We start from the raw sequence: 22,769 nt of genomic DNA, 5'->3' as shown, positions 1-22,769 counted from the left end.
TCATATAAAGCCACATAAAGAATCCAACAGTCCAGCTATGGTTTGTCATCGCCTGCTCTTCACCAGATATATCAAACGTTTCAGTCTTTGCTTCTTGTTCAGTGACCACGAAACCACACAAAACCACATTAGACGTTGTATGTTTGCAGACTGCCTTATTCCAACTAAAAAATGCCGGAGTTGTATTTCGCGAGTATTTATTTTCGCAATTCCAGGAGAAAGTTTTCCACAAGTAGATTTAATTTCGCGGTTTTGCTATTGCTTTAACCTCCCAAACTCCTGATCCGAGGACCCAGTTCACTACAAGGAGCCTACAAATGGAAAATTTCATGACCGTCGTAAAGAAGTTTGGCGAATTTACTAGATAGTGGCAGTGAATTGGAGGAAGAAGGCTAACTAGTTGAAAACAAGACCATAACGACTATATTTTCAAGGACAGAAAATGAGCAATTACCAATGACCACGTGACTCAGAACATTCGACATCTCTGTATTGTTTTCATCTGTTATTAAATTTCGCGTGTTGAGTTTTCGCGCCCTCTGTTTTTTCGCAAGTATTGATTTTCCTCGATTTTTTTTTCAAAATGCGAAAATAGCGAAATTTAGTAAGAATAAGGTAGTTAAAATTTCGTTTCTTATTCACGGTGTTTAATCGCCATGCAACGGGCACGTTTTTTCACACCACAGAAGAGGTCTTCGAACTATTTATATTATTGCAGAGGGTCACATAATGCGCGAAAAAAGGTCAGGATCTCTGGTGGATTAGAACTGAGATGCAGGCGGAAGAACTCACTCAAAGTATAAATAAATTAAACAATTTGAAATGCAAGGCTATAATGACGCCGGAATCATTAGATATAGAAAAGGATATTTAATCTGGCCATTCAATTTCCGTAGTTCTATTACACTTGGTATTTCAAATTATCTCATTTATATATCAGCTCTGTGATCTATTAATAACATATCCTTGCAGTTATGATTCGAAACTTGTGTCGAAAATTCTGAGAAAATGTTTAATAAAGTCGTCTTCCGTTCTGTTCGCTGTACACTACTGTATAACGAGGTTCAAAGCCTTTTTGAATTTAAATTTAAACTTAATTTAAATAAGTCTTCATTTGTGATCAGCACCATGCTTCCGACACTCCTTGTTCCTTTTTGAAAATTAGCACATTAGCCAGAAAAAACATGACCCCAAACTTTTTATGTCACTCGCATAATCCAGTCCTTAAGAGTTTCTTTGTGCCTGATGACTTAGCAAACAGTCCATTATTTTTAAAAGTACATTGAGAGATATTCCTGTCTCCAAACTATTTATGTAAGTTTCATAAACCACAGGATTCTTAATTGTCCTTTTATATTCCATTACTAAGTAAACATCACATCATTTGTTAAAAAAGCACAGCGCCATATTGAAAGAAAAGTTATGCTTTTGAACTATTTATATCAATTTTATGATCCATATATAAATTGCCCCTTTGTGTTTTATCGCGATGTAATTAGCATACTATTAGGAACACTGAATTTCGCAGCACAGTGTCGAGAATTAAGACTTGTTATGCCAACGGGAGCAAATAAATCATTTTTTTTTATTTCATTTAGTAAATCTTCCTCAACACTTGTTACAAAACAAGGGAACTTTCCTGTATCAACATGTAACCTTTCCATCACTTCGAACATAAGTACAAAGCGCCTCAGAGAATAATCGATTTAGAAACTCATTTATGTTGTCTAATTCTATCTGACAGTCTTTCAAGACCATTGATAGCTCGTTTCTTTGTGTTCGCTCACTATGCAGCCAGAAAATTATTTCGAACACTGAAATTCCCAGTACCATATTGAGAGAAATGTATGTCTAGGGAATATATCACGATTCTTTTATAATCTTTCTTTTGTTTTCGAACACCATGCAACCTTCATATCTAACACAAGGCTACGCAGCATCACAAACTGTTTAAATTTAAAAAATTCTGATCTGTTTATTCATAAATTACGTTTCATTGTTTGAATCACTAGGTAATCAGAAAAGGAAAATCCAGCTGTACCAAAGACTGAATTTTCCAGCGTCGGGTTACGAAATTAAAATGTATGATTTTTTTTTCCTAGTTTTGTTGCGGTTGTAAATCTTATCATACCGATATCCTTAATTCCAATACCCTATTTTTTCAATTTCGAAAAAGGGACCGTAACGTTTTTAAACGACAAAAGAATTTAAACTATTTGTCATTTATTTGTCAAATGCAGCTAACAGGTGTCACAAAACGGTAACTGGGTTTCAAAATTACGTGACACTCATTCAAGGGTAAATCTGGGCGTTCCTTGGGGATAGAGTTGTTCTGATGTCCACCGGTCGGGCCAAATATTCAAGATAAATGAGAACTACATGTTCTCCTGTTCAATTCACTCTAGCATTGTCAAGTATTTGTATGTGATGAGAAAATAACACGTCGTTACATGAGCTAAGCGATATTACGCTGAAGTATAAACCAATTCTCCTAAGGTGTTAGCATCCCAAGAACTATATAGCGACCAATTAGAGAAATTTCTTTATTTGCCGCGTTAAGGAAAATGTTTTCGATCACGCTGCACGAGTCTTGCATGAATCAGCAAATGTGTGACTCGTGTCACTGAGTTTTGCATTGATATGCAGAACCTAGTTTTTAGCTTGAGTGGAATACAGGGCTTGCCTATTCCTCATCACATCCTCTAGGCCTGGGGTTAGGTTATACATAGTTTCGAGTAAATGATCGGTTTTGCTAAACAAGTGCCAAGGTGGTATTTACAGCATTTGTTTAAGCGATTAATGATTAAAACGTATTTACTATGCGATTTATGGAAAATTAACTTGCAATCAGCTTCAGAAAAGCTGAAAGCTGCCTGAATCAACTTGTTGTGATTAATAGTTGTAACAGATCCAATCTAAATCGTGCCTTGGTGCATTAGTGAATGTTTTGTGATCGGAACGCGCGCGCAATTTGCAATCTGACCTTGACGCCTGGGGGGCGGCTCGCAACTCCACGCATGATTCGCTCCGCACTTTAATGAGATTATTCAAGAAGGCTAAGAACAACAAACCGACCAGCGTTGTCAGAAGGGTGTAAATTTTTTAGTTGTCCTGTTCCGCGTTTAAAGACAGGTATGCAGTTGGTATGACATTCACCGTTTGACTTTGCCTTTACCCTTTCCAAACAGCTAGGGGAAATTATAGGTCAGGGCCGGGTTCTCACCACTGTGCAGAAACGAGATTTACACAAGGTGCCCCCTCGCACAGCACTAAAAGGAGTTGTTGACTTCGAGAGAGGTATGTTTCCCCGCACAAGTAGAATAATACTTTGACTATAAATGGAGGATATCGTTTATTTTCGCCGAGCTTGAGGTGCGCACGGAAGTCTGTCAGAATATGTTAAGGAACGAGCTCACATCTAATAAGCTCAGTTGTAAATGTAAGGATAAACGATTTAAACCTCGAAGTTAAGTTTTCATCGAGGCTTTGGACGCCTCTTGTAGTGTCAAACATCTGATAATTGAAAAAAGAAAGGAAATGGAAAATTTCGAGGATAGAAACCATGTTTACATATCATATAGATTGTAATCACGAACCGGTTTTCTTTCTAATTTAAATAATGCTTGAACACTTAAAATACATAGTTTTGTCGTCATTTGATTTACTTGATACAAGTAATTGCTGAAATATCTCGATTTTTTTTTATTTGAAGTCTGACAAACGAGCGACCAGACAAAGATTAACATAACTTTTCATCTAGTTAGTTTTAAACGCGGGGAAGCGATTACAGAAGACCAAAGTGTATAAAACTTCGGTTAGACAACAAACATATGGATAGTCAGACAGTAGTATTAACACACAGCTTTTATTGTCGCCTAAAACAAAATATACTACACTTGTTGACGGATCACGAGACAATGTAAATAGAATTTAAGACCGAAACTAAGCTGTCAAAACGAAAATGTCTTCAGAACGAGCTAAGACGATCTGAAAACGAGCCAAACACGCTTTCAACATCAAGTGCATTCATTCAAGGGCAACGCAGGGTCAGCAGCCTGTCACAAGCTGAGAGGCAAAACTCTACGCAAAGAGTTTGTTTGCTCGTTCGTGTCAATTAACTGAATGCATTGTACAAAGGCCGGATTAGCTCACGTGCTGCAGTTATTTTTTGTAACACAAGAACAACCATTTCTGAAATCAAGACACTTGAGGTCGTTCTTCTCGTGTTCTAGAAGTTCCCGAGAACGGCGCCTAAAATAGCTCTACGGAATTTCGTCGGTGCGTTTAAAGATATTCTGTGGGCAAAACCACTCAGAAAATAATTTACATGTGTTAAATCGAGGGGCGGACGAAAGAAGTCATTTGAGAAACTTAAGTTGACGTTTTGTGTCCGGAGATCGAACAAAAAAAGATGTCGATGACGTACAAAGATTCACTTGTGTGTTTCCCGTGGAGCGTGTTTTTTCTCGAAATTTCACCTATGTCTTAATGTTAAGAAGAAGCATTATTTCCAGATCAAGCATAGATAAAAAGCTATCACTTCTAAGAGTTTTGTTTATCTAATCAATATTTATGTTAAAAAGTGTCCCTTTCGGCTGCAATTCGAGCTGCTGGCCTGAAACTTCAAACCCGAAGGTTATTTTTGGATATCACTCTTTCAAATAATCACAATATGTTGCCATCGTCGAGAGTAACTTACAGCAACTTATAAAATTAGTATTAGATCCGATTAGCTCGTCATCATGTATTCATTAATGATTTAAATTTCTGTCATCTTAACACTCGCTGCGCTGAAACTCACGCGACCAAAAACTCAAAAATCTCGACTTGCCACGTTCGAATGCAGCTGGATCTTGTGAGAGTTGGCCACTGTAATTGTAATCTCTCGATTGCGCAAAGAGATATTTTAGTAAACTAACCCAGATGGGACTTTATCAGCGTACATTGTGTAAAAAATTTATCCCTAGGCTACGCTAGTAACTTTATAAGAGTGTTTCGATGTTGTGTTTTAGCTGTCATGCAGATATCTAATAACATCGTACAGTACCGAAACTTCGAGATAACTATGTCATCTGCGCGAAACTTTTCGAGATTTTCTGCGTTTTTTTACGATCCTCGGGCCTATAATTAAACCTTACTAACAAGTGTTTTGAGGCGAAAGCAACGTTTGCATATCATTACGAGTTCAGTTTGGCAGCTTTGATCGAGGAGATAATTGCACAAACTGAGTATTTTAGGTATTCGTGTTTAGATAACCTTAACTAGCGCGTACTAATCTGGGGTTACAACCGTGTTGTCATACGCTTTCCCAGATTACAACACACGACATCACGTCTCTGGGAGTAAAAACAATTTCACAGAGCTCGAATATGGTCACCTCGTATTTTTCTTGGTTACCAAAGAATTCAAATTTTACGTTCGTGTTTGCAGCTGGAGTCGAGCAAAATTGGAACAGAAGCCTTGGTTGTCAAGGTGATGTAAAAATAGCGCATTATTATAAATAGTTAGCCTCGGGCAAGCTGTTTCCTTCTTATTTACGCGGCCAGCTAACTGCTTTGTGAAGTTTCAATTTGGTTATTATTCCTGAATTTTAATTTTCCATGACGTGGCTCCCTTAAATAAATCATCTGGTCACGCTTTGTGAACACATGACAAACCTTTTCAAACGGCGAACTATATACGTCGCCAACCTTATCATGAAAGGTGCTTTCATAGGTTAATCCATCCCCACCTGACCGAAAGCACTAGTCGAGTAGCTTCAATTTTCTCCTTAAGCTACACAAAGTTGGTTTCTGTGCAGGTTATGAGAATAAGTATTTTGATCTCGAAGTCTAGGGTCTGAAGCAGGGAGTTGTACTATATCATTCAAATGAAAGCTATTGAGCAGTACTTTCATGTGGTACTGTTTATTATGCAGTACAAGATGGTTCTAACTTTTAAGTCTGTGGATGAAACCCTAGTGTGTGACCATTCAAATGAAAGCTATCTTGCAGTACCTTCATGTACTCTTTATTACGCTGTACAAGGTGGTTGTCACTTTGTAGTCCGGCATATTTCATTGCATATGAAAGCTGCCGAATAGTACTTCCTTAACACAAGTGTATGTCAAAGTGAAACGTCAGCGGAGATTTCATTTCGTCTACGGGCTCAAACTGAATTAATTGCATTTCAACGACAGTTCTGCCAACAGTTTTTCGATCAAGAGATTTTACTGAAGAATAACCTATCGAACCTTATCTCCAACAGAGACTGGATGTAGCTCATTTGAAAAGTTCACTTGTTTGGCAAACAAAGATAAGTTCTACTAAAAATAGGCCAGCTCAGTTGGTTATGACAACAGTGATCGAGCGGTCGACAAACAATGGGAACAAGTCCATATTACCTTATTATAATCTAATTTTGATGTTTTAACCTTATGGCTAAAAATAAGTTTCGTCAGAGTTCTTGAAATAGTTTTGTAGGATTGTCTTAATCACTTTAATATTTCATTGATCTAATGGATATTTTGGCTCGGACAATAAGGTTTATTTTTTAGGAGAGAAAATACATTTTAGTTTATTAATTTGACCCACGATTGAAATCAATTCAATAATGACCCAGTTATCATTACGGAGAGGCGGCAAAACAACAATATCTCCAGTGACCCTGCGAACGAAAATATTGCCCAGCATTTATTAACCTCCGAGGTGATAATTGCCAATAAGTCATAGTAAGATACGTGCTGTTGTTCGCTTGAAACTTGCAATGTATTTTCAATTTCATATCACCTACAGGTCCATCCAGCGTTTCAAAACAGCTTTAATCTCTCTCTCGTCTGTTTTCAGAAGAACTCTAACGGTTTAGAAAAGACAAGACGGCTGAACAGTATATGCAAGCCTATCTGACCATAGTTATCTATGTCGTTAAAATTCTTAATTTCACGTCTGGTTCAACCCACCTTTAAGCTGTTCACCAAATGTTCGCTTGAACAGCCCTCTTTAATAAGCTTTGCCGGGCGATAAGCCACTTCTTTCCCTTTGTTCCCCGTTGTTTATCCAATGGTGGAATCGTATATTTGCATGACAAGACCAGAAATTTTACCGTACCACATGTGTCGCTCAGGGACCATTGAAGGGGAGTGGTTCTGCTAAACTGAATGTCGCTGTTATTTACTGCTTCGTGAAAACAAGTTCTTGAAGGAATGATCTACTCGAGTCATGTAGGTACTCTCATTGTAGATCAGTTTTTCCTCCATTGCTTTTGATTGTGTTAGAATTGCCATCTTGTACTACAGCAGTGAAAGAAGCAAACCAAACATCCATCTGACCAAGTTAAGCGTAAGTTAGGAAATGAATGGCATACACTGTTTGCTAAGTGAAGTATCTCTTAAAAAATCGTATCATCAAAGACTATAGATTTTTTTGTCGACCTGGATTTTACAAACATGAAACACTGATTTGCTTTAATAATTTGTGATCCTTTTTTCATTTGAAAACCTTTTGCAATATCTTCTCGTCGCATTGCGAAACTGCCAGAATGTACAGAAATAGAGTGTTGTGTTCGATATACTCTGCCCATACACAGTTGTCTGGCATACCTAGTTTTCGTCTTTCAACATTTGAACCTATAACTTGTAATATCTTATCATTTTCTGCTTTGCTTTGAGTTGTTTTCTACTGCCATAATAACACCCTATCATCTGCAGCTGTAGCATTATATACTTGTTTACCGGTCTATAAAAGTCGTATCGAATCTGGTCGTGATATCAGACCTGGGATAAATCTATTCATTAAGGAAGTGACGCTGGAATTAGCCTGCTTAACTTGTGTGAATATCCGAAAAAAAAGGATCAAAGCCTAGGTCTTAAATTGTCGTCACGTTAAGCTCAAATCTCGAGCTCAAAACATGAATTCTCTGAGCTGTTTGTCATGTATTTCTTCTATGTTATTTCTGAATATTTGGTACTACATCAAGACTACCCTCTCGGCATGTTAACCCTTCAGTCACTGTATGTTGCCACGCACAGGCTATGTGTAGGGAGTTTTCCTCGAAAAGAGTAATTCACAGCACCAAATTGCAAAAAAAAATCTTTGTTAATTGGGTAAATCTAAGCCTCTTTCATTCGATTATCTTCATGCGCCTTTATCTGACCTTACTAATGAGCCTTACTGTACGGCCTTCGCTGCTACAGCGATAGGAATCTTCTCCGGCTATACAAAGAGGCATATTACATCAAACGTCGGACACCTTCCCTCAACAAAGGACTCAAATTCAGCAGAGAACTTTGCCTTTTCTCATTAGTAGTTTTTTTCTTCTATTCATTGTTACTAAAACCGTATTTAACTGATGATAGTATAGTTCTTACCGAAATATGACTGTCAGTTTTGCCAGTTGTTGTCTGAATTTCGACACAATTATGAACATTGCGTCTTGGATTATCATTCATTCTCTGGTTTTAACGCTCAGTTGAAATAAGAAAGAAGTATATTTCTATGTTCGTTACTAAAAACTATTCAATACTCGTCTTTTTGTAGGGTAACAACTTTAGAGACGAGCAATTTTTGCGTGCACTGTTAAAAGTACAACAAGTTGTGAGAAAATTGAAGATTTGTGTCAACAGCCCTTCAGTGTAGGCAGATTCATTATATTTTCTATATGCACTCTCAAAGTGAAACACTTTTTTCTTCAACCCCAACTAGCGGAATACAGCAAATAACCTGAGAGACAAATATCCTGTGTAGGAAACCGGTTTAACGGGTTATCAGAAGTCCAAATACTTCTGATATCGCATAACACCGTACAAGAGTTAAAAGTCTCGATTTTTTTTTACTCGGTCTTTAAGCTTGCCAATTAAAGTGTATAGAAATATACGAACGATATTACACTGAAATGTTCATTATGATATCTAATATGTCGACGCCCCTTTTCGGATATTTCGGCCGAGTTCTGACCAGTTCTTCGCCACTGTACATGGATCAAGCCAGTTATCGTGAAGATCGAAATAACAGTTTTAATGGCAAACAAAGTATATTTGTGTCCAACGCTGTATTTGGTTCCTTTTTGTCTGAGTGAGTTTTACCTGGTTTATTCTATCTGTAGGAAAGCAGCTTATTAAAACTTAATCTTAAAGGACAAAGGGCGTGAACTCAAGGAACCAGGGTACATTCTCGATCGTGTTGTTATCTTTTAGTCAGACTGAACGAAAAATCCAATAACAACATATTTATTTAGACGTTCATTTCACATATTCAAGCAAAACCCAAACTGACAAGTAAATTAATGAAGGAATGCTGTCGGAACATTTTTTTTATAATCCCTTTTGTGGTAGATAAAATCAATGGAAATCGTCTTTGCGTCAGTTATGGTTTCACAATCTTATTTCTGTTTTGTGTAAAATGGTGTTTGTCCATTTTCTTCGTTATCGGTTGACAGATATCGTAACTAATTGCTCGTGAAAGTCTCACTTTCTGTTCTTGCGTGCTGTATTGATATTATCTGCCTTCCTTCAAAAGTGACAAAGTCTTTATGTCGTTTGCCCACTTCAAGAAGAACAACGAATACGACATTGCACGTCGAAGACCTTTCGTTCGGAATATAACGAACTGAAGCCATTGGATGGTTCTTCTCTGCTGGGTTAACTTGTTTGACAGGGAAAATTGAGGTATTAGTTTAACGACAGATTTGCTTTCTTAAATACTGGACTTTAGAACGTTGGCTGCATGGAAACATGGCATATGCCTGACAAGTAGACATTAAATACGGATTGAACGGCATCTCCAAAGCGTGCTCAAGGTATTTTAGCTGTCTAATTGTCCTTTAGACTGTGATGATTTCGTGGTACAGAAATATAGCAAATGCTTAATGCTTTTGAGCCAGGCATGCACCTCAGCCAGCTCTGATATTTCCGATGGAACTCCCACACGCAGAAGTTACTAACTGAAGAACTACCTCTTATTGGAATTTATACGGAGGCCTAATGAAAATATAGTTTCAAATTCACCAGACAAGCCATAACTTTCGTTTCCGTGTTAAACGTTTAGTTGTGATTTACGCGGAAAGTGTCTGCGAAATTTACGAGGGAAATATTCGTGGTATCGCACGGAGTATAATTTAAGTTATGTCCCTATCGGATGCGTTTGACATCGCGAAAAACCGAAGCCACCTGTGACATCAAAATACACAGGCTTGCTTTTTGCGAGACTTTCGCGAGTTTGGGTGTGAGTGTTTCAGTAATTGTTTTGGTGGAAACAGAGCTGGATAATCTCTCCTTGAATTTGCTTTCGTGAAACTCTCGGTCGAAACTAGATATGCGCCGTTAATCGCATTATTGGAAAGGATTCGAAAATGTGACGTAGCCGAGTGTGACTGTCTGACAAAAATGAAACATCACTTCATGAAATAACAGCAGTCACAACATTTGACAGTAATTTGCACTATGCTATCAGGTTCACATCAGTGAGCGTTAATTTTTTTTAATAAAAACACATTTCTTCGTAATCCAAACAATTAAATTCGCGTTAAGACCTCAGTTGTAATGGTTGAAAGTGATTGTGATGTGGGAAGACATACAAGGAGGCCTTGTGCAGCGAATGTCGAGCTATTTTTAGCGTGTTTCAAGCTACAGCGCGAGATAAAACGAACATAGCTGAAATGCTTGCTGAGAGCTAAGCACACGCCCAGAGATATCGATGACACACGCAGGATGGAATGACAAATTATCTTGGCCTCCAAAACAGACGGAAGCATACATTAAATCAACAATTTGGAGGATTTGACTCTTCCTTTTTAGGTTTTTGTGGATTTTGCGACACGAGGAAGGGGACAAGCGTTTCTTGAGACAGAATTTTGTTATGACTAAAATTCGTTTCGATCGACAAAAAACTGCATTCCTGCCAAACATTTTTAAAAGCAGGAGCATTTAAAAGATTATGTTTGTGGTAGTTGCAAAACGTTTTAGCGGATTGGAAAACTCGCCGAAAAGTTAGCGGTGTCCAAAAATTCGCCCCATAGTAGGGGATAATTCGAAAGTAGAATGAACTAAGGTGTTTTATGTTTGTTTCTGTGTTCCTTAATCGATACGAAATTTGTTATGCTTTGAATAAATTTGACTGCCAAGCCTGCGGTGACAATTTCCTACAAATTGATCGATGGAACCCATTGATTTGTTACAAGTTAATGCGTAATTGAGGCCATGCGGCACGTGACAGAAAACCGATGGATTGCGGTCGATAGGAATCTTTTCCATTCCCTCACAATAACAACAAAACATAAAAACCAGCATCATATAAGGTTTTTAATCGGAGTTTCGGCGCAAAAAATGTGGCGGGAAAGGCCCGCCAGAGGCAAAACGTGATGTCTCGCACGATCGGTGCTGCAAAACAAGATGCCCGTTGTTTCGCTTACTTTCAAAAATGAGTTCTGTGTAAATTATACAGTTGACATACTCTTCTTATCGTTGTGCAGCTGATAATGTTGACATTTACGTGACAACTCGATTTTTTGATATTTTCAATTTACGTACATTGCAACTGGAATTTGGTTTCGGCGGGTTGTGATAAGAGATATCTGCGTTATTTTTTCAGATTTGGTTCGGATTTTTGTACGTTAATGTGTCTTCCCAAAGCATGTTTTTCATATCGAAACAAACTGTGTTCTTTTTCGTATGGTTTACGCACATGGACAATGCCAAAAAGAAAATATCGATAAAGAGCTTGGGAAGACAATAACTTCAATGTCAGTCTTGACGTATTTAATGCATATGCTGTCGAACTGGTTCACGACCCCGCATATTTTCCCCTTAATATGGCTGAAAGATGTTTCCTGTCCAGTTTTTTCGATGGAAAATTGAGTAAACGCTACCAAGAAGGTGACGGGTTAAAGCAACTAAGCTAAAGAAGAAGAAGAAAAAAACAGCGCTAGTAATGTCTTAGTTAAGTGGTGCTATTTGCCCTCGATGCTATTTTAAAATGAAATCTGATGGGTTTTTTTTCTTTTGAGAAATTTTCGTTCGCCGCTAAATGATATATCTAATGATTGATCAATCAATGTATTTATTAATTATCCGTAATAGATAAATTCCTAATCAATTGACGGATAAATTGGGCTATTCCAGCCCTGAATAAACTTGTTTTCCTGGTCGAAACAGCAAATTTTTTGGTCTTTTTCGAAATGCTTTTTTATGTTATATATTTCTTAGGAATTAGGAATTTGTCTGTATAACAAGGTGTGGCAAGCGACTCCAGTTCCCACTAGTTGCTCCTTTAACCGATATTTTTCACATACCGATTGTTGAAGTTGCCGATTGCCGGTTCAGTCAAAAGCAAAGCGAACAATGGCGCCTGCGATAATACCGCAAGGTATCATGGGTAATTATAGTTAATCGTTTCATCGAGAAATTTCGCCGATTTGGTCGAGATTCGATCGGAAACTGTGCGTCTAAGAAAACTCAGCCCAACTTTTTAAGGCGGTGCTATTTTCATCTACGCTCTTAATTTTCAAGTGATTCGCAAAAATTGGGCCAATCGTAAGGCGCACAGTGACCATAAAATTGCAAGAATTAAAAAGAATTCAACGTAGAAATTTTGGAAATGAAAGGATGGGAACGTTTCTAAAAATAGCCGAAAGCCTTGAAAAGTGCAGATACAGATGGGAAACAACAAGGAAAACTTATCATTCACAAATAAACTTCGATCAATGAAAGGAAATTAAATGTAACAAAATTTGACAACTATCACTTGTCAATGAAACAGTATTTTTGCGTTTACGTAAATTGAATTTCCACCCTCCCTACTCTAACAACGCCTCAAGCGCGAACCGGCAAAAATAAAACAGAACGGGAAATTCTGTTCTGTTTCAAGTTTAACCAAAATTGTACAAGCTTTACTAGAAAACCAAAACGAGCTAGAAAAGTAAAATAGTTCTTTTTTCCTTTGCAAAACCAAACCTTTAAGATACCTTATATTTCCATATACATTTTTGAAAATGTGTCTTTCAAATAGCACTCCTATACACTCCGACTTTGTCCCATCGTATTCATTGGATTCTTAACACCAGATAGCAGATTTGCCTTGTTAATTTAATGAATTCACAGTTGTGGGTTCCACACTCATGTTAATTTGATTTAGCAGATAATTTCGTGTCAATCTTATAGCGTGAAAGCGACAGAACTTTACTTCGCAGCATGTTTTTTTCTAAAAAGGGCGACAAATTTAAGATGTGTACTATTAAAAGCGTGTTGGTTTCAAAATATTTCCCTGTGTGGAGAACTAACTTTAAGATTTCTATCTCCCTTGTGGTCTGAGAATTTTATTCGGGTTTTATTGCAAAAACGAGAAATTTTCTTAATATCATTTCCCATCAATCATTACAATGTTGAAAGTTTGGGTCTTTGAAACAATACCGTGACACTTTTTTTTTAGCAGGAAGATATTAAAGCTTGGACTTCCTGCAAGGAAAATATGTCAACATTAGCACGGAACACCCACAGATAAAACTCGCATCCATAAAAGTAGATGTTACTTTTAAATTTGCCGTTGGAGCCCTACTGAGTAAATTGTGATTCAAATGATAGTTACTGGGTGCTATCCTAATGTGTCATGAGCGTTTTTTTGGCAGTGTTTGGGAGTGGAAAGTAACATGGTTAATTATGAGGAACAGTGCCACCGGAGATCTGCAATGGGCAGTTATTCTCTAGTAACAACAATAAAACCATTCTATTTTTAAAAAGATCTGAAAACTGCCGAGTTTATGGAAAAACAAATCAGCACAAGACCGCACAATTTTGAAAGTGAACGGCAGGTTTTCTCCGGCCAAACTACAAATCCCCACAACATACTATTGGTCTCAAATCATACATTGGTTCGAATCCGTTCTGGAAGATTCCAAAGTCTCCGGGATTTTATGCAGAATTAAGCACACAGAAATTGCAATATACTGTCTAAAAATGAAATTAATTATTGCTAACATGCTTACAGGATTGACATCAATGATAAAATCTAACTAAAATTATTTGTGGTATAAAAATGCAAATTGCCAGCAAAACCGCTAATTTTATTCCAAAGGTAATAGTACAACTAGCGGCCATTGCAGATTTTCACAAGATAAAGACCGCAAATTAACAAGCTTGCCCTCAACGACAGAGTTTTCATCACGTTTTTTACTGTTTCTTATCTGTGTGGTCTCAAAAGATTTTTATTTTTTTATGTCCTTTGTTACATGATATAATCGCAAGACGATCTACTACGCAACATTCGCCAAAACGCAGTTTATTAAAATACGGCAAACGTCGAAAAAAAAAAAAAAATCGTGCACTTGTGTATATTTTAAATATTCTGGTTACCTGTAAAATTTATTATTTTGAGATTGTCTGTCGTTGAGTATTACCTGTCATTTGCAATCAATTATTTTTTTGTCTTTAGCTTTTAGCAAGTCATTCAACTTTCTGTCTAGCCATGACTAAAAAACAAACATTTCACAAATTTAATTTCACTATTTTAGCAAATTCTATGAACTGACAATGCGAGAAAACTGACTTTTCACATCGCGTGACAATTCGATGACTTTTTAGCCTGAGATTTATTTTTGTCGGCCCCGTAATTTGCCATTGTCGATTCTATAACTGAAAAATAAGTTATCCGCCCGTGAAATAATTTAGTTATTAGCGCGCTCTAATCGTCCATGTGTTTGTATTTTATGCCCACGGGGTAGATACGAAATTTTCACAGACTGATGGATATTTATCACGTCTAGTATCGTATCAACAGGCGGTCTTCAAAGCTCACTTTAATTCAAAACTAACATTCTTTTTCTTTTTAATAAAAGGCTCTCGGCAGATCCCAGCGTAATATGTGGAGATTTTTTGTTTCAGATTAAAAGGCGCCGCTGACGAATTTTAGGTTCGCGTGGTTATCTGTCAAACTGGCTCGTTCCTTTCATTGCCATTAGCCTATAGTTGTCCTTGTTAGATTCCTGGGTGCTTTTTGTGGCCAATGGGAGATGTTATTTCCTTTCGTAATTACGGCCAGCTGGTGTTCCGGTAGGGCGGATTTTAAAACAGAAAGTGTTCCAAGACGGAACATACATCACATTTATGAAAATGTTAGTGTTCACGCAATCATTTGCATCTAGTGCTACTACTTGCCTTTCATGCTTGCTTTAAAAATTTAACGTGGAAGATTTTGCTAAAGGAGACTTTCAAAACCATCCGTGAAAGCTATCATCGCCAGAAGTCGGGTAAGACTGTTAAATCGTGTGAATATGAGCGGTTACTTTAGTTACAGCTATGATCTATCTCAGATTCCTAAATCATCATGGTCTATTTGGAAACATTCCGAAGTATGGCCATTCAAATGATATTTGTTAGACAGCTCTTTCTGCATTGAACAAGGTTGTTCTAACTTTTAAATCTGAAGACGAAACCCTAGTGTGTGACCATTCAAATGAAAGTCATTGAGCAGTACTTTCATGTGGTACTGTTTATTATGCTGTACAAGGTGGTTCTAACTTTTTAAGTCTGTGGATGAAACCCTAGTGTGTGACCATTCAAATGAAAGCTATTGAGCAGTACTTTCATGTGGTACTGTTTATTATGCTGTACAAGGTGGTTCTAACTTTTTAAGTCTATGGATGAAACCCTAGTGTGTGACCATTCAAGCGAAAACTATCGAGGAGTACTTTCATGTGATAGCCGGTTTATTATGCTGTTTTTAAATATGTGCCCTTTGGACAATTAAAATAGAGCTCTTGAGCCGTACATTCACAGGCCTTTTTAAAGTACTTTCCATCCGTGCGAGTATGCCATTATGTTAGTTCAGTTCATGTTCTCAGCTGTTCCTATGCACTTGTAATTTCTCTCAAGCGGAAATTTTACAATATTTGTCACATTTTCACCTTGGCACTTTTTCGAGGCAAGGTCAAAAGCGTACATTGATATGTTGATATGGCGTCGTTCTGTTCCACAAAGATGTTTAGGTATGTCCTCGAGAACAGTCTTTCAAATCCAGCGAAACTACCTTCCATTTTAGAGTGATATATTCCATCTCAGGCTCCTATGTTTACTTATATCGGTGAAGGGCGACGTGCAAATGGTGCTTAGTTATACATCTTGCATGAATGACTGATCAAGTACCTGACGGCAGATTACTCGGTGAATGAGGACTTTAAAATGCCGCACACGTCTTACTATACAGGTAAACAGATCATTCAGTTCAGTTGAATTCTTTTACCCACTTTACAAAGCACTTCAACTGAATTTACGCTCGCTCGATGCGACTGTAAGCCATTGTTGCTTTGCTTTTTAAAGTCTAAAATCGAACGTTCTCTGTTCAAAACTAGACTAAAACTGGCACAGGAGGCAGTTAGGATATTGTAGCTCTGAGCTCGACAAACGTAGTTTACATAAAGGAACTTTTCCGCTGCTTTAGCTATTGATATCAAGCCTGATAGAGAGATGTATGCTTTTTTGAGTGATACATGTTTGTGCATTTGCCAGCGCAAGGGTCGTATTAAGCACGAGTGTGGACCGATGCGGGCTTAGAAATATTTCTGTTCCGGCCTTACCATACCGCCTTGCGCGAGAATTCTTATTCCGGTTGTCACGTGATCACTGGCGAAGACTGGAGTTGTACTGCGTACTAAGGATTCGCGCTTTGAAAACTTAGAAAAATTTAACCTGAGAGGGTACTTCATGTTTCTATTAACCATATTAAATGTCACGACGCAGAGAATTTTGTAATTACAATGCAAAATTTAATAGGACTACGTGCATCCGCCAGTTTTGCTAACCACCTCCGAAATTACCTTCTGTTGCCTATTATACTGCGAATTAAAACGTTTTTAGAAATCTTTTAGATCACAGAAACTTGAACGTAAGTCACTGATTTAGTATTAATTTAGCTTTTTATGTTTCTCTCTGGTCTCTTGTATTTGCATGCGTCAGTCATGTTTTATTTCCGCGGGAAATTCTTCATGGTTAGTGTTAGGTTGTAGTTTGTAAATTTTTACCGTCACAAACGTATTCTTGGTCGTTTTAGTCGATTTACTTCAAACCAATTTAGAGTTTACAGTCAATATCTGTATGGAATTTTCTAGAATGTTTTTCGAAACAATGATCAATGATCCATTACTTTTCTGTGATTTTATAAAGTCAGTTAGTTCCATTAACTGAATGTGCTGATGGAAAACATAACCGCTAAAAGCTGCGAAAGGGGTTTTTGAGTGAAACCTCTAGTCTGTTAGAAATAGGTTTTTCCTTGCATGAAAGCAAACTAAACTGGAACATTTATATTGTTACGTCTGTGATATATTAATAATCGTAAATTATTTATGCCAAAAATCGGATTTTCGTGGAAAGATTAATAACATCCTAAGTGAGTGAAAACTATTATTCCTATAATTGATGTTTTCAAGAGTTTTAATGCTCTTTTAGTCTCTGTACACAGGGTTTTATCTAAAAAACTCTAACTTGATGATATTGCGTCGAGAAACGCAGTAAATGATCTGTCAGTTTTCAAAAACTCGTTTTCGTGTGCTTTACGTCCGAATTGTCAGCAGGAAAAACAGCAAACGTAATCTTGGACTGAAATGGCAATACCACTTGACAACTGAAGCTCATTTGAATGTATAATATGTGCTTAGGGTCGGCAAATGTACAGAGAAAAACATCAACAATGGTGTCTACAGACTATATCTTTCAAAGGGAATTTGCCGCAGCTAAAGAAAATTGTGATAAGGAATGAATTACGATTCACTGATTTGGATTTAAACTAATTCGCTGATGTTGGTTGAAACATGCTTCGTTCTTTCAGGTGAAGGGAGCCAGTGAACAGGTGTAAAAATGGCCAACAACTCAAACGCGTCTTATTTCAATGGGTCGTCAACGATTCAGCCATCTCAGCCGTTTCTAGAAGGGGAAACATGGGTGGATAAATTCTACATTTTTCTCGCTGTGACAGAGATCATTATTGTAATTCTAGCACTTGTATTCAACAGTATTGTGGTGTACGCTTTCATAGCGTACAAGAAACTACGTACAAGCGCGACAAACTACTTCGTGATATCACTGGCGATATCAGACCTGTTAACGTCAGGTCTAGTAACAACATTGAAGGCGGATGCCGCCCTGAAAAATCAAAAGTGGACGCACGGCGAATTCATGTGCAATGTTTATACCACAATGTATTTACTGGCCGTGCCGAGCACTGTTATTAATCTGTGCGCGTTCACTGTAGATCGATTTTTGGTGTTGAGGATGCCTCTGCGATACAACTCTTTCATGCCACCAAAAAGAGCTGCGTTCATAATTAGTTGCCTGTGGATATATGCTCTTACCTGGGCTTGCCTTCCCATCATGGGGTGGACGGCGCATCCTGACAATCCTGTTGTTCAAAACGGCTTTTGTTACTTCGGGACTGACCGAGCGTACAATATTACGGTGAACATTGTGAATTTCTTGTTGCCGATGATCTTTATGGCGATTTTCTGGTCATTCATCTACTCCATCGTTCACCAACACCGCAAAAGGGTTCTGAAGATAGAGAGAAGCCTGTCTCTTAATACCAATGACTCATCCAATTCCAGCAACAACATAAACGCCAACGGAGAAGGCCATCCAATGACACACCTGGCGCCAAAAAATGAGAAGAGGGAAAGAAAACGAATACGGCGCAACGTCCGCGGATGCCGGTACCTCGGTTTCATTGTGGTGCTGTTTTATTTCTGCTGGTTACCTTACGTAACAGCTAGTATGATTGGGAACTTGTGCACATGGTGCAACGCGCAAGGACTTATACCATATGTATTGTACGATGCACTTCTAGCGCTGGGTTTTATGAATTCTGCGCTCAACCCATTCCTGTATCCATTCCACGACAAACATTTCAAAGAAGCGTTCAGGGACATGTGGAAGAAAATTAGAAGCAAGATTTTCGTTAAGCTGTTGTCGCCCAAAGATGAAATTTCAAGAATTTAAGGAAATTTTAATACGGACGACTTCTACCAACTCTGTCTTCAGTTCTTTGTGGAGCTGTCATGAAATAAGGAAGGAAGACTTTGGAAGGCGAATATCCTAGAGAATGCCTCAACACGGTTAGATATAGATTATTGTTCACTTTGCTGTCTTTACGGCTATGATTAACTGGGGAACTATCGGTATCTTTGGTCACTTGTTCTGTATCCATATATGCAATTCAAACCTAGTAGTCAACGAGCAAAATATGCAATTTATCTAGTAATGTAAAGTTGGTTGGCTAATGTCGGCGGTTTGGTTTTTATTATATGACTGAGAAAATTACTTGACCGTGGTTCGCTGAGAACAGGTAAATTTATCGTTAATCAAGTATATTTTAATGTAGGCGTGTTCTTAATTTTCTCAGTCATATAGTAAAAGAGAAGTCATATGCAAGCTCGGGCGATTTAAAATTCCTCTACTTGTGATATTTGACAATTGTTGCACATTTCGCTGGACTAAATGTTGAGAATTTTCAATTGTTACTCGTAGCGCAAATGGGATCCTTAATGGGCTATCTCCGAGTTGTTTTTAGCTTTGTGTCAAATGGAACTCATTTTCATATGAAATGTTTTGCGCGAGGACTAGTTTTGAAACGGAGGCACAAGGTAACTCAGAAAGAACCTATTGCCCTTGCATTCCGGCGATTATTTCTACTAATCAATGGATTAGTACTTATTATAAAATAATTCTTCACTACCAAGCTCATCAGGGTATAATGTAAATCCAGTAGTATCCATTAAATATATAACAGCTGCTCATTGCGCGCACGTACCAGAGTGGTAGAATCTCGCGCGCCATCTCGCGTGTCAAAACATGAGAGGATGAAGAGTAAGAGAGTCAATCCGTCTCAAGTTATTTTTAGTTATGGTGCCCAGTTCTCGAGCGGAAAATGTCACCCCGCGTGTTGCGTGGATGTTTTCGTGGGAGGATGAAAGTGCGTGTAATCCAGCTTGGGCTGTCCACGTGAACAAAATTCGCTTCACATGATTGCTTATTTCTAGAAAGGGGGATCACTTTTAGGAATAAGATCTATTTGAGCGACTCGTAGAGATGGCGCAGTGATGAGAGCGCTCGCCTCCCACCCAAGTGGCCCGGGTTCGCTTCCAGTCCGGTGTCATATGTGGGCTGAGTTTGTCGTTGGTTCTCGTCTTTCTCAGAGAGTTTTTCTCCGGGTTCTCCGGTTTTCCTCCCTCCACAAAAACCAATATTTTCAAATTCCAATTCGACCAGGATGGAGGACCTGCATGAAAACCAGCTAAGGCTGATGTGGCTTCCTCTCTAAATGTTTCAATTTTTTAAATTTTAACCCTCTTATCTCTCATCCCTTCTTGTATGAGCTTATTGTTGAACTAAAATCATCTAAAGTAGCTCAAAATAACGCGAAACGTTTTAATGTAACGAGCAAACCCGGTCCAATTTCACGAGTAATAATTGTACAAATTTAGATGAAAAACTGTAATGTAAAGATCCGATAGTACAGTGTGGAAATCGTTTTTGCTTTTTAAAAGTTACGGCGCTTTGAGGAAGCTTATGTAGCACATAGACCACATCAGTAATCCTAAATAAATAAGAGTATAAGTCATCACGTTATGAACAATCGTTGTGAGTTTTACTACTCTATTTGGCCTTAGTAGAATTCTACTAGTATACTAATGTAAATGCTGCAGTCAGATTGGCTGAAGTATATTAATGCAAATGCTGCAATCTGATTGGCTGAGCTACTCGTATACTATCAGCCATTAGAGTGCAATTGCTAGAGGTCGTCCACGTTATGGCAATTTTTTCTAGTTTCTCTTTTGTTTCTAGATAATTGAATTCTCAAGAACAGACCGTTATTCGACTTTAAAACCTCATAATTTTCCAATGAACCGATGAGCGCGATGTTAAAAAATGATTAAAAGTCTTATTTGAAGGAAATTAAGATAGAATTCTACTAGAACAATTAGATTATTTGCTCTCAAATTCTACAAGGTGATAAAATAATTGTTAAATAGCGACATGTGCAAAAAAAATCTCCCATTAGTAAATATTTCTTAGTATAGTAGTAAGTTGTAGTAAGTTCCAAACTTTCGAAACACATTTTGATTTCTAAGCTTTGCTTCACGCTTTGATACATTAGGAGATGTCTGATGAAAATTGTATTTCTCCTTGCAATCTCAATATATTTCAAGCTTACCTGTAAAGAGAAAAAGAAAATCAATCCTCTACTGATATATAGCACTGTGCTTATAATATTATCCAGAAGCAATTTATTATTTTCTTCAGCATGTCTAGCTCTGATCTTTTAAGAGACACGTCTTCAGGGAATTATGGCAGTTTTGTTTAACAGGTCTGGATGGGGGTGCTGAAATTTCAAATAGCAGTTAAATTTTCTGAGATTTCTCCAAAATCATTTAAAATTTCATCCCGTTTATCAGCTATTAGTGAAGTTTGCGGCTCTCAGATCTCAGCTTTCGGTTAAAAATCGCTTCATTGCTTAGCTGATAGTTTAACTTTCCACCAATTTTCAGCTATCACTTTTACCCCACCCAGGTCCTGATTTAAACACTGCCAAGTCTTGGACGTTTTGATATATCCACCTTGGATCCCTGCTCGCGTGTCGCAGAGAGGCCTTGAAACAGGTCTTTCCTCCTTATCGTTCTTACTAGTTGAGACCAAGTTTAGTTTGTCTCGGTGGTACTCAAATATTTCTTTCAGTGTAAATACTCTGTTCTGCCGAGCCCACTGAAATATTGCCTGCAATGTATATTATATGACTTGTAAATAAATGTTTTAGTCAAACTTGATCCACCAGCCCGCGTGTATTTTTCCATAATTGGTCGAAGAAGGTTGTTATAAATTTGTTACGTGTAATGTCTATATTAAGCTCTGCTTGTCATGATCTCCGGCCTGGCCCGAGTTATTTGAATGGTGGATAACGCTATTCACGGGATAAATCACAATCCAGCGGATAACGTGGCTATGTTTTGGTAACACTTATCCACTGAATAGCGATTTACCCGGTGGATAGCGTTATCCAGCCTACGAACAACGGGATCTGACGGCTGATTGGAGTCTATTCAACTGAAAATAGTAAACTCATTGACGATCTCTGGGAGGCGTTGTGTCCGAGTAGTGAAGGAGCAATGCAAAGATTAATAGAGTAGTGAATTAAGTGTAGTGCATTGCAGCGCAGCGCTGTGCAGTGCAGTGCAGTGCAGTGCAGTGCAGTTCAATGCAGTGAAAGAAGCCTGGGAGCCAAGTTAGATTTCACTCAGCAACCTCGTTCCCAAGATCTTTCCAAGATGGCGGACATGGAGAGGATGGATTTCGTGGATTTTTTCGCCGTGTCCGCCATCTTGCAAAGACCATTGAAACGATGCTGAACTTGATCGTGTGAAAACATCTTCATATTCTCGTTAATCTTAGATCAGTAACAGTTCTTTCTTGCTACCGCGAAATGTAACGCGCACCAGCGAAATAACGCATGTGATATTAGGCACAAATGGCTGAAAAATATCTCTTTTGCGAGCATGATGACCCATCGTTTTTATTGTATTTTTAGCAGGGAACATTCAGGGAAAGTTTTAAAAAAATCGTTCGACCACATTCGTTTCTTCGGAATCACCTTCGGAATCACGGCAATGCGTAGGAATCTTGGAACCAGCGGCCTACATATGGCTATGACGTGACCAGATCAGGTCAGTGACGATATAAGGACAGTACTCAAGGCTTTTAATTGGCCATTTCCGAGTTGGCTTTTGCCTCTTTGTCAAAATGAGTCTACGTGCGAAACCATTCATAT

General features: G+C 38.0%; 1 protein-coding gene across 6 annotated transcripts; it reads left to right on the top strand.

Moving 5' to 3' along the window:
* The first annotated feature begins 1,372 nt into the window (after positions 1 to 1,372).
* On the top strand, positions 1,373 to 22,697 carry LOC145469348 (5-hydroxytryptamine receptor 4-like). Of its 6 annotated transcripts, none has more exons than XM_081453032.1 (2): positions 1,373 to 5,472; positions 17,784 to 22,697. In XM_081453032.1, exon 2 carries the CDS (start codon positions 17,813 to 17,815, stop codon positions 18,944 to 18,946), a length of 1,134 nt encoding a protein of 377 aa, XP_081309158.1. In that variant the 5' UTR covers positions 1,373 to 5,472; positions 17,784 to 17,812; the 3' UTR covers positions 18,947 to 22,697. The 6 variants fall into 6 exon arrangements, with proteins under 6 accessions (XP_081309158.1, XP_081309156.1, XP_081309154.1 ...); XM_081453030.1 differs by having other exon boundaries at positions 1,373 to 9,771; XM_081453028.1 differs by having other exon boundaries at positions 1,373 to 15,210.
* The last annotated feature ends 72 nt before the right edge of the window (positions 22,698 to 22,769 follow it).

This window comes from Orbicella franksi, chromosome 15, assembly GCF_964199315.1.
Source record: "Orbicella franksi chromosome 15, jaOrbFran1.1, whole genome shotgun sequence".
In the NCBI taxonomy this organism is placed as follows: Eukaryota; Metazoa; Cnidaria; class Anthozoa; order Scleractinia; family Merulinidae; genus Orbicella; species Orbicella franksi.
This window is presented reverse-complemented; position numbering and strand designations above follow the sequence as displayed.

Coding starts and splice junctions, on each gene's coding strand:
- LOC145469348 (XM_081453032.1), top strand. CDS start 17,813: ATGGCCAACAACTCAAACGCGTCTTATTTCAATGGGTCGTCAACGATT.